At 38.5% G+C, this 14,581-nt stretch overlaps 1 protein-coding gene across 1 annotated transcript in view; it reads right to left on the bottom strand.

Annotated features, from left to right (window-relative positions):
• Positions 1 to 1,080: 1,080 nt before the first annotated feature.
• The window catches only part of LOC138569507 (myosin-4-like), a 30,916-nt gene continuing 17,415 nt past the window's right edge, over positions 1,081 to 14,581 (bottom strand). The window contains exons 19-40 of the mRNA XM_069647542.1: positions 13,802 to 13,925; positions 13,578 to 13,714; positions 13,231 to 13,486; positions 12,897 to 13,139; positions 12,584 to 12,760; positions 8,323 to 8,468; positions 7,891 to 7,981; positions 7,406 to 7,795; positions 7,194 to 7,320; positions 6,509 to 6,627; positions 5,790 to 5,986; positions 5,513 to 5,696; positions 5,257 to 5,422; positions 4,777 to 4,901; positions 4,370 to 4,678; positions 4,021 to 4,224; positions 3,812 to 3,937; positions 3,376 to 3,546; positions 3,182 to 3,286; positions 2,854 to 2,949; positions 2,289 to 2,423; positions 1,081 to 1,229 (exon numbers count right to left, since the gene is read on the bottom strand). Coding sequence (XP_069503643.1) covers positions 1,209 to 1,229; positions 2,289 to 2,423; positions 2,854 to 2,949; positions 3,182 to 3,286; positions 3,376 to 3,546; positions 3,812 to 3,937; positions 4,021 to 4,224; positions 4,370 to 4,678; positions 4,777 to 4,901; positions 5,257 to 5,422; positions 5,513 to 5,696; positions 5,790 to 5,986; positions 6,509 to 6,627; positions 7,194 to 7,320; positions 7,406 to 7,795; positions 7,891 to 7,981; positions 8,323 to 8,468; positions 12,584 to 12,760; positions 12,897 to 13,139; positions 13,231 to 13,486; positions 13,578 to 13,714; positions 13,802 to 13,925 — 3,649 coding nt within the window. The 3' untranslated portion in view covers positions 1,081 to 1,208. The remainder of the gene's footprint in view (positions 1,230 to 2,288; positions 2,424 to 2,853; positions 2,950 to 3,181; positions 3,287 to 3,375; positions 3,547 to 3,811; positions 3,938 to 4,020; positions 4,225 to 4,369; positions 4,679 to 4,776; positions 4,902 to 5,256; positions 5,423 to 5,512; positions 5,697 to 5,789; positions 5,987 to 6,508; positions 6,628 to 7,193; positions 7,321 to 7,405; positions 7,796 to 7,890; positions 7,982 to 8,322; positions 8,469 to 12,583; positions 12,761 to 12,896; positions 13,140 to 13,230; positions 13,487 to 13,577; positions 13,715 to 13,801; positions 13,926 to 14,581) is intronic.

Raw genomic sequence — 14,581 nt, 5'->3', positions numbered from 1 at the left:
ATTTTGGCGCACGCGGCTGGCGCAGGGATTTGCACGCGCACACTGTGCGCCAGCCGCGTGCACCACTTGTGCGCTGAATTCTATGAATTACCCCCTTAATGACTTCCTTTAAAAAAATAAGGTAAATTAAAGCACTGGTCTTTTCCATTACCTCTACCCACTTGAATGGGTATCAGGTAATATTGTCCCTGTATATAATGTTGCCATAAATATAGTCGTCATGAAACGGCGTAGGCGACATTATATATTGGGATAATATATGAGGTTAATGGGAGTAGGGGTTGCAAGGGTGTCCCCCGCTCCCTTTAAAGTGGTAATTCATTATAATGTTGCCGCAAAAAAATTGCTCAATTTTTGCTTGGGGTCATTTTTGCGGGGACATTATCACATGGAACCTTGAATGTGCAGTGATACAACTGCATTTTCACCCGCCCCCGCCTTCCTTACCAGGCTGCATTTGTCACCCAAGGGGAGGAATGGGAGAACTCTACCGTAGGGGAGGAGGTGACAGTGTGAGCAGCATTTTCTTCGAAGAGTGATCTTTAATGCCCACAACTGCTAAATAAGGTAAAGTAATCAGCAGCCCTAATGTTTTGCATCACACATGTTTGAGATAATACTGATTCATGTGTGCCTTGAGGATCTTTAAGAACATTAAATATGCAAAACATCTCTGAAATTAAACTATCAGTATTTCTGAGTGAAAGTACTTAATCAATTGCAGAAACATCAGTTTTACTTCCACTTAAGAAAAAAACAGTTGAGTTGAGAATTCATGAGTTTAGTAACTTTATTAAGTCACTACACCTATTATTCTAGTGCCTGTTTTTTTGTTTTCAAGAAGCCCTTAATGTGTTTCTTCATTTCCCTTTCTCACACAGGTATGTGTCAAATGTAGGTTATATCTTAGGTATGGTAACTATACCAGTCACACGATGGCCTTATTGGGGTATTTGAGGCTGCGCCTGACAAATGAATGCCAAAACCTGTAGGCATTTCCAATGTTTGTTTTTTTAAATAATGGTATTAAATAAAATATGAACGTTCTGTTGGAACAATATGTAAAACACAAGCTTCTAAGAAGTTTCAGGTTTTTATTTGTACAGTGGATTTGTAAAAAATATACAAATAGATCAATATGTTCAGAGAAGTCTGGCAAATTCACATTTTGCAAATTTCAGCTCGTTCTCTTGTTTGTTGGTGCATTTTCACTCTTCGCTCTCTGCTTTCTGCAATATAAAGAATAAAGATGGTTATTTAAGTATACCTAATGCAAAGGGAATCACAGTCATTACCAACAGGTTATTACAGAGAAATTGCTTAGTTCTTATAGTTTCCTTCCCCTTTTATGCCAATATATAAAATGTATTTCCCACTGGCAGCTTAGACTCTGCTTCGGTTCAGATTCTAGTAAGCACATGTCATTCTGCATGTGCATATGCTTTTATTGGGCATGCGTGCTTACTTCACTTGCTCTTTAACGTAGGCCTCACTCCCAAGGAACCAAAGGGGTCCTCAAAGCTTGCTCCTACACGAGCAATCAGGTTCCATGTTTCTATGTCATAAAGCACTGGGAGGGATTGCATCTGCATATCTCCTTGTCAGATGATGTTTTTGATGTAATGACAACAAGGCGGACAATTCCTGAACTATTTACTGTCATTTTCTTGTGGGTTTCCCTGTAGTGGTGCTTTACTATTTTCACCTTTGCCAATGCTAAGCTGTCTTCGTATATGGAGGGAAGCAAGGCCATGGCAGTTTCTACCCAACTCTCATTTTGCCATCCATTCTCCAAGGATATTCCCATTTCATGGCGCCATTGCTTTAGTATTGTTTGTCTTTAATTTAAAAATTAAAGTTTTGTTAATTGGTCACCTCCTTTTTGGTTCTGGAAGCGACTATGTTCCTATAAGCTCAAAGGGGAGCACATTGAAGAGAAGCACAATGTATTCATGTGTTAACACCAGAATGCTAATGAAGGACTTCTTAGTCCTGAAGACTAGTTCATGAGACCTAGGATATGTCTCTCAAATGCATCTTTACTTCTTGAGATTATGTTAAAAAAATCCCTCACTTAGCTTCGGATGTACATTTTGAATTCCCTGGCTTACTGCCTGTACAGGCTATTGCTCTCATATGGCTGCAAATAATTAATGTTTTCTAAAGCTGAGAGATCCAATCTTTTGACAACTATTTCCAATGCCAATAATCTCTAAACAAAAGGTATGCACTGCTGAGAACTAAAGTCACCATCTTGCAAACAGATCTGTATGTATGTTCATCCTCACCTTGCCACCAACATCACGGCTCTTTGTCCTAAGTTTATTCACTTGTGATTCTGCAATGTCTGCTCTTTCCTCAGCTTCCTCAAGCTCGTGCTGCACTTTTCTGAATCTGGACAGGTGTGAATTGGCTTGTTCCTCCTAGATTGAACAATAAATGGCACATAGTTTAGATTCACAATACGTATAAATACAACACTAGTGAACAATGTAATTAATGTACAGACTGAACTAATAGACACAACCTGTACTCAGAAAACTAATTTCATGGTGTACAAGCTTCCACTTTCCTTATTCAATAAAATTGGGTTGTATTGATTGGGATGGAGAGACGGGCATAAAGCTAAACAATGAAACCTTTCATGTAAATATGGCTGTACTTGCTTACCATCGTATGGTCTCAGTTAGGATAAATGGCCTGCTGATGAAGTTAAAAGGCCAAACACATTAACAGTTTCCTATACGTTTTGAAGTTCCAATTGTCGTTATGTGCGCATATGAAGCCACTTCACAAACAGCCACAGTCCTTCATTCAGCAATACCTAATACCAACAGAACAGTTTGTGCTTACAGTTTCCTCTGCTTGTCTCTTGTAGGCTTTAACCTTCAGCTGCAGTTTGTCTGCTAGATCCTGCAGTCTCAGGACATTTTTCTTATCTTCCTCAGACTAGAACAGCGACCACATAAATATACATAAGATCAGTAAAATATATTGACTTTTTCCATTGCTGAAATGTTACGATTGACTTGCTAAGATACAACTGCATTTCACAGAATCTTATTTTTCTGTATAATTGACACACTGGACATAATTTTACAAAAAACGATCTGAAGGCATGTTTGGATCTATATTTCTTAGCTAAACATTTCTATTCATATCCAGTCATATAAAAACACACCTGATAGGTTAGTTCTTTAACTCGTCTCTCGTATTTGCGTACACCCTTAATTGCTTCGACTCCACGTTTTTGCTCAGATTCAAGTTCATTTTCCAGCTCGTGTACCTAAGACGTGATTTTATAAAAAAAAATATAGAATTATAAGGTTGATGAATACAAACCATGTCAGTGTGAATTTTCAGATTGTAACTCACTCTGCTCTCCAGTTTCTGGAGCTGCTTCTTCCCTCCCTTCATTGCAAGCTGCTCAGCCTCATCCAGGCGATGCTGCAGGTCCTTCACGGTCTGCTCCAGGTTCTTCTTCATCCTCTCAAGATGAGCGCTTGTGTCCTGTTCTTTCTTCAGCTCTTCAGCCATCATGGCAGCCTTTAAAAAGAATATTTGTATCTCAGATTGGAAAAATATTTGTTTTGAGAAAAGGTTGAACTTAAGTTTCATGTCCGCTCTATTGGGCTGCAGAATGCATCACCTGTTTTACAATACTTTGGTGGATCTTTCTTAACTATGTTGTCAGAACTACTGTTGGAGTATTGAATAATGTGTTAGATACCTTGGATAAATATCTGTTGCATTCCACTTCAGGCTACCTTTAGTAATATATTGAATAATTTCTCTGGAAAAAGATTCTTACATCAGTGATGGCCTTCTTGGCCTTTTCTTCAGCATTCCTGGCTTCTAGGATAGCTTCCTCCACTTCACCTTGGAGTTGGGAGCTGTCACTCTCAAGCTTCTTCTTGGTGTTGATAAGACTGGTATTCTAAGGGTAAAGCATATATATTTTCACAAACAAATCGCTGTTATAATGCAAAAGCAATGTATTAATTTAAAATGGATTTGTACCTGAGAATGCAGAAGTTGCAGACGTTCACTTGCATCAAGAAGTTCTTGTTCAGCAACTTTGCGAGATCTTTCTGTCTGTTCAAGGGCAGCCCTCATCTCTTCGATTTCTGCCTGCTGCAGGTTGTTTCTGCGTTCAATGACAGCAACCTGTTCTTTTAGGTCATCTTGTCCTCGAGTAGCATCATCAAGATGAAGTTGGGTGTCCTTTTTGGGGAAAGGGCATATTTTATGCATTAATTACCTTCTCAACTATTCAACTATTTTTATTTACTTCAATGTAGTTTTTAAGCCTTGACATTGAAGGTCACAACGAGAAGTATGGCGTCTCGATTTGTATAAGATACAGTACCTTGAGTTGACCTTGTACATTTCTGAGATGCTTTTGTGCTTCTGCGGCTTGTCGGTTCGCATGACTGAGCTGGATCTCTATTTCATTTAGATCTCCTTCCATTTTCTTCTTCAGCCTCAGAGCATCATTCCTGCTCCTGATTTCAGAATCTAATGTACCCTGAAGTGAATCCACAGCTCTCTGGTTGTTCCTCTTCAGCTGTTCAATTTCCTCATCCTTTTCAGCAATCTTCCTGTCTACCTCAGATTTTATCTGGTTCAGCTCAAGTTGGGTGCGCAGAATCTTTGCCTCTTCATGTTCCAGGGATCCCTTTTGTAAAACAAAGTTAAATAAAGATAATTTCAAAATGTTTTAAAACAGTACATCTAATGCAGTATATTGAGCACCATACGTGATTGTTTACATACTTCAGCTTCTTCTAAGGCAGCCTGGAAATCACTCTTTTCTTGTTCAACCTGCTTCTTGGCTTTTTCCAGTTCATGAATACACTTCCCAGTCTCTCCTATTTGTTCAGTAAGATCTGAGATCTCCTCTAGAAGCAAATGTTTTAGATACTTGAGTATAACAAAATATTTATGTTCATGATGGGCAAACCCAAAATAAAACCCAATATTGCTTGATACAAGCAGTCACAATAAACCCATTTTGTTTCCTTTAAATTAAAAGTATTGATTGAAAATAAAACAGATACTTCTATCAAAATATTATTGTACATTCCATCATGTCACGATCCTCTTCTGATATTATTATGAACTAAAATGAGATTTGTACAATTAAAATATCATCACTTAAAACAGTTAAGTGGATATTACACAATGAAGAAAAGTCCTCCATTCCTGTAGGCCTCCTTTGTTAGATTAATTTGAAGTAGAACTGAGCACACTTACGTTGCAGGTTCTTGTTTTCACGTTTCAGGGTTTCAAGATGGTCCAGTGACTCCTCATATGCATTCTTCATCTTGAAGATCTCAGTGCTCAAGGAACGTGCATCCTTCTGCGATGCATCCAATTCAGCCTGAGCTTCTTCATACTTCTGCTTCCATTCAGCTAGAATCTTTGGAAAAACAAGAATTGTAAAAACATAAGTCCTCTTGGCTGAGGAATGTGAAATATCTTCTATAAAGCATTGTGCCTGGTTGTTTACCTTATCGAAGTTCCTCTGCTTTTTGTCAAGAGCTGCAGCAGCACTGTTGGCTCGTTCAACATCAATCATGAGGTCCTCCACTTCAGCTTGTAGCCTCTGCTTGGTCTTTTCAAGTGAAGCACACTTGGAATTGACAGCCTCCACCTGTTCTTCAGCATCCTGCAGTCTTTGAGCGAGCTTTTTCCTGTAATTATTGAACAAATGTTGATTCTGGCTATTTATATACAATACACAATTAATTCAGCAATGATCATATTATTTATAGCCCATGACATACTTGGCCTCTTCCAGTTCCTCAGTGCGCTGAATGGCATCGGTTTCATACTTGGTCCTCCATTGAGCAACTTCCCCATTGGCTTTGGACATAGCACGCTGCAGTTCTGCCTTGGCTTCTTGTTCCTCCTCATATTGCTCACGGAGCAAATCACAATCATGTCTGGCAGATTGCAAAGCATGTGCCAGCGCATTCTTTGCCTATTGCCAGATGAAGATGTAAAAGCATCAGATACGATTATGTTATGAGTCACGGGTACTATTATACTGTAATATGTGGTCTCTAAATTACTTGCAGGTTGTTTTCTTTTTTAGCTATTTTTAACAGTATGAGGTTCATCTTCTTCCCCTGTTAGTGTTTCCTTGTCATATTATTGATGACTTATGACAGACTGTGCCCATTTATAGGGTGTGCATTGTTGACTCATTTGCAAGTTGGTGCTACATTTGTAAAATGAATAATCAATGGATGCTATAAGCTAAGAGTCTCACCACTAGAAATAGTATTTGAATATAAATACTGGGCCTCGACAGATGCAACGTCTGCGTTCTACACCAAGAGAAATTGCCCATGTGTGTGATACTACAATGTTTCTCACTGCTCTCTCAGGGTAGTCACACTCATTTTTCATTTCAATTTGTAGATTTGTTTTCCTATGTAGCATTGATTTTAAATATAATTATTCTGTTTAGATACGAGAAGATTAACCAGCAAATGTTTACCTTTGTTTCCTCTTCGAGTTGCCTCTTCAGTTCCTCGGTTTGTTGAGTAAAAGCTTGTTTTCCTCTGGTCAACTGAGAAATCAAGGATTCTTTCTCTTCTAGTTGTCGAGAAAGCTCACCTTTTAAAAAATAATTTCGCTTTTTTACTGTTGTGTTTTGAATTCCTAATTACTGCAGACACGTATATAACACATTTGGAGTTATTTTTTTATAAGTGATCTTCTGAATTTTGATTTGTACGGTTGTTTCGGAACACGTAGGTATGCATCATAGCACAAGTGACCTCCCACCCCCCAAAGCATTTTCCGTTTTCAGAGCTTTTATCATTCCTTGCCTACTTCTACAACTGGATCACCAATGGACTTGTGGTGAAATCCCTCAACGATCTGCAGCAAGTACAGAGCTTTGCCCCCATCTTCATAATTTGGCTGAAGTAATATGACCACAACTCTTTGCAGAGGAATATAATGCATTGCCAACCTGTAAAGTGCCACCGCGACTTCTATATACCTTTCCTGACCCTTTCATGGCATGCTTTCTCTAAAGTGTTCCCACACTACCAGCTAACCAGGTGCCTCCTGCCAGTCTCTTAAATCCTGGCTACACACCAGGGTAGTACAAATGCTTTGGTGCATCATAAAGGGATTACTGTTCTGGACTAAGATATTTGCAGAGAAATGCATACCATTTTCAGTCTGGAAGCGTGCCTTCTGGGTTGTGAGGTCATTAATAAGACGCTGATGCTCGTCATCTTTTGTTTTCACCTCGCTGAGTTGATCCTCCAACAATCGGCTCACCTTCTCAAGGTTAGACTTAAATAAAAAGAGCACACACTTTAGTATCAGCAACTGAACTAAACTTTCGTAATAACTCAGTTTTCTGCAAGTCCTTCATTACCTTGGATTTGGAGACATTCTCCATGTTGCTGGAGAGGTCATCGATTTCCATCTTGAATTCACTCTTTTCTTTTTCCAGCTTCTGTTTGACTCGCTGTAGGTTATCAATCTGTTCCCCAAGTTCTGCAACGCTGTCGGCATGCTTCTTACGCAGGGCGGCAGCGGTAGCTTCATGCTGGAGAGTGGACTCTTCCAGGTCCCGTCTCAGTTTCTGGAACTCTGCTTCACGCTTCTTGTTCATTTCAATCTGGGCTGAAGTGGCTCCACCAGCTTCTTCCAGCCTTTCACTGATTTCTTCCAGTTCCCTGGATAGATCGGACCTCTGTTTTTCAACCTTTGCACGAGCTGCACGCTCAGCTTCAATTTCTTCCTCAAGTTCTTCAATGCGAGCCTGAAAGACCAAATAGTGGTCTTAAATAAAAATTCCTTCTGATATTTTGAAGAATATTATTTTCAGCAACACTTCTTTTGAAAAAAATGCATTACCTGTAGTTCTTTGATCTTTTTCTGCAACTGGGCTCCAAGAGATTGCTCATCTTCAATCTTGCTCTGCAACTGGGAGAATTCAAAGTCTTTCCTGTTTGAAAAAATATATTTGTTAGGACCTTGAATTGTGTTGTACTGTATTACCATTTTCCTTTCTGCCTTTTTTTTAAAAAATTGTTTATTTAGCATTTATGCTGAGCGACTCTATGAATGGTAGAGATGAGATACAGTCATGCATTATTCATTCATGTAATGTAATTAAGGGTGTCATTTTATTGGTGCTACTTTAGAGGAAGTGGTTATCTTTACCTTCTTTGCTATTCAGGAATGCTTTTTGTTATTATGAATATAGCACCGCCAGCCAAGTCATTAATTACTTTGAAATTATCAGGAAATTGAGGTTCCTTTTTCATATTACTAATGTTTACTAACTTTTTCAGTTTTTCATCATTTTGTTGTTTATCATTCTCGAGATCCATCACGGTTTCCTGGGAAAGCTTCAGGTCACCTTCAAGCTTTCTCTTGGCCCTTTCCAGGTCCATGCGGAGTTTTTTCTCTTGTTCCAGTGACCCTTCAAGCTGTGAATATTTGAAAAAGAAAATGGGGATAAATTAATAAATGACTATCTATTGAGGTACAACATTTACTTGTCTTGATTAGATGCATGTTAGAATGTACATTTTCAGGACACTGTTCAGTGTGATTCTTTATATTTAAGATACGTGTTCTTTCATATATTAATCCTGCCATTCTTTAAAGTATGTTTGGTAAATTATGAACTTGCAATATGACCGCTTTTCCGAAATGCATAAAGAAAATGTAGGTGCACATTTTAAGCATCTGTGTTTAGTTTGTTTCTGTACTCTAAAATATTGTTCATTCTTCCAGCCAATGCCATATGAATTGTGAGATGGACGTTTTATCTTAGGTTGTAACTCTATGATATTGAATGGTCTTTAATATATGCTGGTCCCTGGAGATTTAAGATTGACTTGGATTTGTGCTTTACGCAGTAAAGGATTAATCAATACATCTACTGATCCCCAGGGAAGCTGTTGTCCTGTAAGTTGAGTCCAGATGGGTTATGCTGGAATTGTATAAATGTCGTGGGTACTACTTTACAAATGTTCTGGTCTTGTCAAAAAGTCTAGTCATTCTGGGGAGATGTCCTCTAGCATATAGACCTTGTGCTGGGTCTTAGCCTCCCCTGCACGCCTATGTTACGTGTATTGGGTTTATTTCCGGCTGACATTAATTTGCCAGTTGTTAAACTCTCCTGGCTCTACAGAGCTCGTGTGGTGGCTAAGAAACATATTTTGTTGCATTGTAAGAGCGATATTAGACCTACTGTTGATGACTGGCTTCACAGCCTGTAGCTCCCCTCCAGCAGGGAGAGAATGTCCTTCCAATGTAAGCAACAACTTCATAATTACACAACCATTTGGAATGCTTTTAAAGATTTGTACGTTTAGCCCTTCCCCCTTTTGTATTTTTTTTATTTTTATTTTTATTTGTGTTCATCCTGATAGGGCTCTTGACTTTGTGCTTTAGATGTGTTCTGATTGAATTGCCTACTATGTATAGACTACTGTTGTTTATCTTTTTGAAAAATCAATAAAAAATGTGTTAAATAAAATAATATATATTGTTCATTCTCCCAGCCAATGCCATATGAATTTAAAGGAGGCCGTTTTATTGTTTATAAAATCACCTGGAAATTACTGTAAACATGCAGGAAATGAATAAAGCTACATTAGCGATGCTTCAGTAATCTGGGGAGCACTTTGTATGCTATTTTCCTCTGTTTCTTCGTTTATATAGTAGTGCATTACAGTTATGACAAGTGCCATCTTGATTTTTTTCCTGTGTAAAGTAACATTCTGATTTAGAATCCAGGAGGTCAGCAGCGAGAGGGGGGAATTGTTGTTTGACCCCATGTTGGTGATTATTGGAAATTAATTCTCATGGTTATTCACCGGCATGGAGAATGTATTTCCACTAATTCTCAATTTGGAACGTTGGGATATTATAAGATATTCTGAGGCCAAATCCAGGCATATTAGGTGAAATGGTGTTGAAATAAATTGTATACCGTGTATCACTGCCATGTTTTTAATACAAAAACTCTGTTGTGGTGCCTGGTAGTAACGCAAAGGATCTGTGCTTAATTGGAAATTATATAATGTAATTTTCTGACACATTAACTTCTAGTCAGACTGCTACATTTTTAAAGTGATTATTTATATGGAGGAATCCCGCTTACAGCCCTTTACGTTAGTTGTTTGTCAACCTAATAATGATTGAAATTTGAGGGCTTAGGGGGAGTCTGGGATCAAAGAAATACCTTTTATTAGGTATTCTCTGAAGCAACAGGGCCCTATTGCATTTATCTGAAGTTCTTAGGCTCCAACAATCCAATAGCTCTCTCTTATTACCATTACTCTTCAGAAGGTTTTTCCTCATCCAATAATCAAAACCCTCTAAGCATTAAGTTGCCTTGGGTGGTCTGCTGGAAAAATCAGGTTTCACTTTCCCACGTTAATATGTTTATTTTTCTTTATTGCTTCATCCTAAGTACTGGTTTGAAGATTTTAGTTTAACCCTTCTCCACCACTAAAGTGATAGAAGGCAGAACATCAATCACCCGGCCTTCCTACCTTCTCCTGGATGACACTCTGGTTGCTTCACCTTCCGCCACTCCAACATCATCTACCCCGCCTGTCTCCATCAGGGAGCAGCCATCTTCCCTCTTGCCTTCTTCCAGCTCCTCCACTGAACTCATTCTGGCTCTCTGTAATGCCCAATCTCTCTCAGTAACAAATCCTCCTTTCACATTGATGACTTTGGCTTCACTGAAATATGTATCTCCCCATATACCACTGCCACTCTTTCTGTCTTTTCCAACTCCCTTTGCCAACTTGTCTGCCCCAATGCATACTCTGATTGTGTCCCCTCTTTTTAGACATATTGATGTTCAGCTTTCCCCATCCCCTCTTGTGATCATCCTAATCTACCAGCCCCCTGGCATCTCTCAACCTCTTATTCCATTATCTTAACTCCCTCTGAAGGTCTCTTCCCACTGAAGTGTCATATGTGGAACACTGGAATCTGCCTTTGAGCACAAGTACTTTGCTTGCTCCTATGCTCCCTTTCACCCACATCCTCAACCATGGATCTCCTCAGCCACCCACCAGCTTTTAAAGAAAAGAATGTGCTTTAACCTGAACCACTGGTGCAAACCCCACTCCCTCTCCCTGCTTCCTACACAGAATGTACCCTTGCTTTCATTACTGCTTTGAACCCAGCCAAGATCAGCTAACCTCATCTCCTCCCTCTGCTGTCATCATCACAAATAATCCATGACCCTCCATGCCATGCTTGCCCTCTTGACTATGTTGTGTGTTTTCCTCTGAGCTGATTACGGGTTTCTCTTTGACGGCGACCTAAACTATCAGCATTCCAACACCTCCATTGCTACAGCACCCACTAGTGAACATTTGTAAGAATTCATCCCCATTTCACCTGTGACTCGACAATAGCATTAATTTCTAACCTAGTCCTCAACAGGCTTGTTTTCTTTTGCAGTCTACTCAGGGGACTCCTGCCTACTCTTTCAATACGTTGTTATTGGCGGTGGCTAGCCAAACAGACTCACTCAGTTTTCAAATGACTGCTTCTTGTGTTTGAATCCAGTTGTGTGTTTGCCTTCCCTGCCTGGTTAAATCTGTCTCCTGCTACTGAACCCTTCACACTCCCAAGCCTTCTTCAATGTAACTATATCATGCCTACCGCTTCTGCTCATTCACCTTCCTTGCTCCACAACTGGGAAACACTGTACTACCAGAAATTGAGGAAATTCCATCAGTGACTGCCTCCAAGATGTCCAGTAAGAGACACCATCTCTCCCAGAAGGGAGAATATTATAGTACTATGCTCTCACACAATGACCCACAACCACCATCCCCCCTATATTGCACATCTGTAAATACCTTAATTACTGATTATGCATTTATTGTCTTCCTTGTTCAGTTCCTATTTACTGTTAACAGCTTCTTCCACCACCTCCATCCGGTTTAATGCATGAACCCCTCTAGCATGACTATTTAAAGCACACAGCAATTAAACTACTCCAGAAATCAACTTGCCCTTTCTGCAGTGCTTCTTTGTGAAACATTGCTCATTGTCAAAAGATATTTTCAAAATTATACTAAATCCAGTAATTCATCTACAATATATTGAAGGAAATGCAGCACCCACAGTCTAACATGGAGAATTTCTTGTACGGATCAAAAGACATTTTAATGTCAATTACCGCTGAATAGCCTCCAAGCTTTTTTTTAAAAAAACTTTAGCACACTACTTTTGTGTCATGTGATCTCAGAAAAATCATTCGAAAAGAAATTTTAGAGACAAATAGTTGCATCATTTTCTGAACATTTTCTTGGGATGTTTTGAGCAAAGAGTTACAGTCTGCTCTCCTTTCAATTGGTCATCAACAATATATACATATGGAAAATAAAGTCACTAATGAATGTTTTGAAGTCTGGGTACATTTTGAGAAGTATATGTCTTTCTTGGAATTTGACAGCAAGTCTGCAACAAGCAATGTGTTGCCAATGAACATTGGATGAGCAAACAATGCTTTTGAAATTATTTAATTTGTATGATATTTACATAATTTATAAAAACTTACATCGTCAACTTGCTGTTCCAGCTTGGTTTTAGATTTAGTCAAAGAGCTGACTTTGTCTTCTTCTGCCTGGAGGTCATCCAAGGTCTGCTGGTGGGCCTCCTGGAGCGCTTTCTTCTCTTTGGAAACCTTGGAGATGTTTTCATCGAGAACCGCCATTTCCTCTGTGAGATTTTTCACCTGAAAATATAATATATTTGAGATTGTTCTTCAGCATTGTGCTTATTATTTCATTGTCAAAGTCAAGATGTTTATAAAGCATCTCCTTTATATTTGTATTGTTACATATATAATTCTTCATAGTTCTAATTTTTACCTTGTTTTCTGTGGCATGCTTTTCTTTCTCTACTTTGGCTAGAGTGAGCTCAAGGTCATCAATATCTTTCTTCAGCTCAGAGCATTCATCCTCCAGTTTCCTCTTCTTGGCGGTCAGTTCAGCGTTACTTTCCTCCTCATCTTCAAGTCTTTCCGTCAGCTCTTTTACTTTAGCCTCCAGCTGAATTTTATTTTTGATGAGTCCTTCACATCTTTCCTCGGCATCTGCTATGTTTTCACTTTCCTAGTGAATAATGATATTGGAGTTAGATTCTATTAGCTATTCCCTAAAGGTTTTAAACACTGTAGAATGTGTACATTATATATTTTCTTACCGATTGAACCTGCAGTGCAAGATCATTCTTCTCCTGCAGAAGGGAAACCATTTTCTCCTCTAGTTCCTTCTTTCTTGCCTCAGATTTTGCCAGAGCTTCCTTTGTCTTTTCAAATTCATCCTTCATGTTCGCCATCTCCTTCTCTGTCTCCGCACTCTGCAGGAGAGGCTTAATCTTAAAGTAAAGCTTCATCCATGGCCATGTTTTGACATTCATGAATGATCGGACGTTGTACTGGATGACCATCACAGCTTCCCTGTTCAAGTTAGAAGTTGGGAACATTCAACAAATGCTACAGTGCATCCCGCTGATATATGTTTTATTCATTCATCAATACCATTGAATACCTTCTTTCCATCATCTTCTTGAATTCCACTCTCATGAGGAACCCTCTGCAAGCAGCCTGAGTGCGAGTGATGAGCTCTGCAAGCTTTTCATCTCTCATCTCCTCTAGAGTACCCAGCAGGCCAGCTTTGAAGAACACCTTTAAAGATGTAGAAAATGTATAACTTCATTTTAATTCGGCACAAACTTTATATTTTTCAGATCTTGGTTGTGTACTTATATATACCTTTGTGTGTCCAAATCTGTACTGAGTATGGTCAACATCAATGGAACCCAATAGTTTCTCACACGCCTTCTTGCTGTCAATAAACTGCCCTTCTGGAATAGCACTGGCATTGAGAACTTTGTACCTTCAAAAAATATTTTATACATTACTTGTGGTGCATTAAAACGTACATTGATAAATACGTTTAACTGAAAATGCAAGTTTAAAAATAAAACACTTACTTGTGAGGTAATTCCTATTCATGTTAATGTATCTTTTTTAACGTCTGTCCTTATGTTACTTGTTAACTATTCTTATGAAATGTAGCTTTTCATTGAAGTTATAGAATGTGACTTTGTATTAAAATGGCATCCAGATATGTAAACATTAAACCTAGACAAGATAATATTTGCATCTCTTGTTGACTTTGAAGGAGAAAAATGGATGATTGGAAGTATGCAATTGTGTGCATTCAAATTATTGATTCCTTAAATTGTTTATACTTATAATCTGTATATTATGGTTTTATATAATTATTTTCTTATGTATATTGATGTATAACAAAAACTTAATTGGCTGTTTACACTAAATAAATACAAGTTAAACATGGTAAATGATTGTTTTTTAAATGTATGTAAGGCTCAGCTTGAAAGCCAAATGTTAAACTATTCAGAGGCAGTATTTTTCTTTATCTTTATGCATTCTTACAGAGTCTGTGCTTTCAAATGCAGCACAGAGAAGTTCTTGATGATTTAGGAAATCAACTCTGATATACTTTCACAGGAGTGATACCCATCCTGA

The sequence above is a fragment of the Ambystoma mexicanum genome, chromosome 2q (genome assembly GCF_040938575.1).
Source record: "Ambystoma mexicanum isolate Mex_15411 chromosome 2q, UKY_AmexF1_1, whole genome shotgun sequence".
Lineage (NCBI taxonomy): Eukaryota > Metazoa > Chordata > Amphibia > Caudata > Ambystomatidae > Ambystoma > Ambystoma mexicanum.
This window is presented reverse-complemented; position numbering and strand designations above follow the sequence as displayed.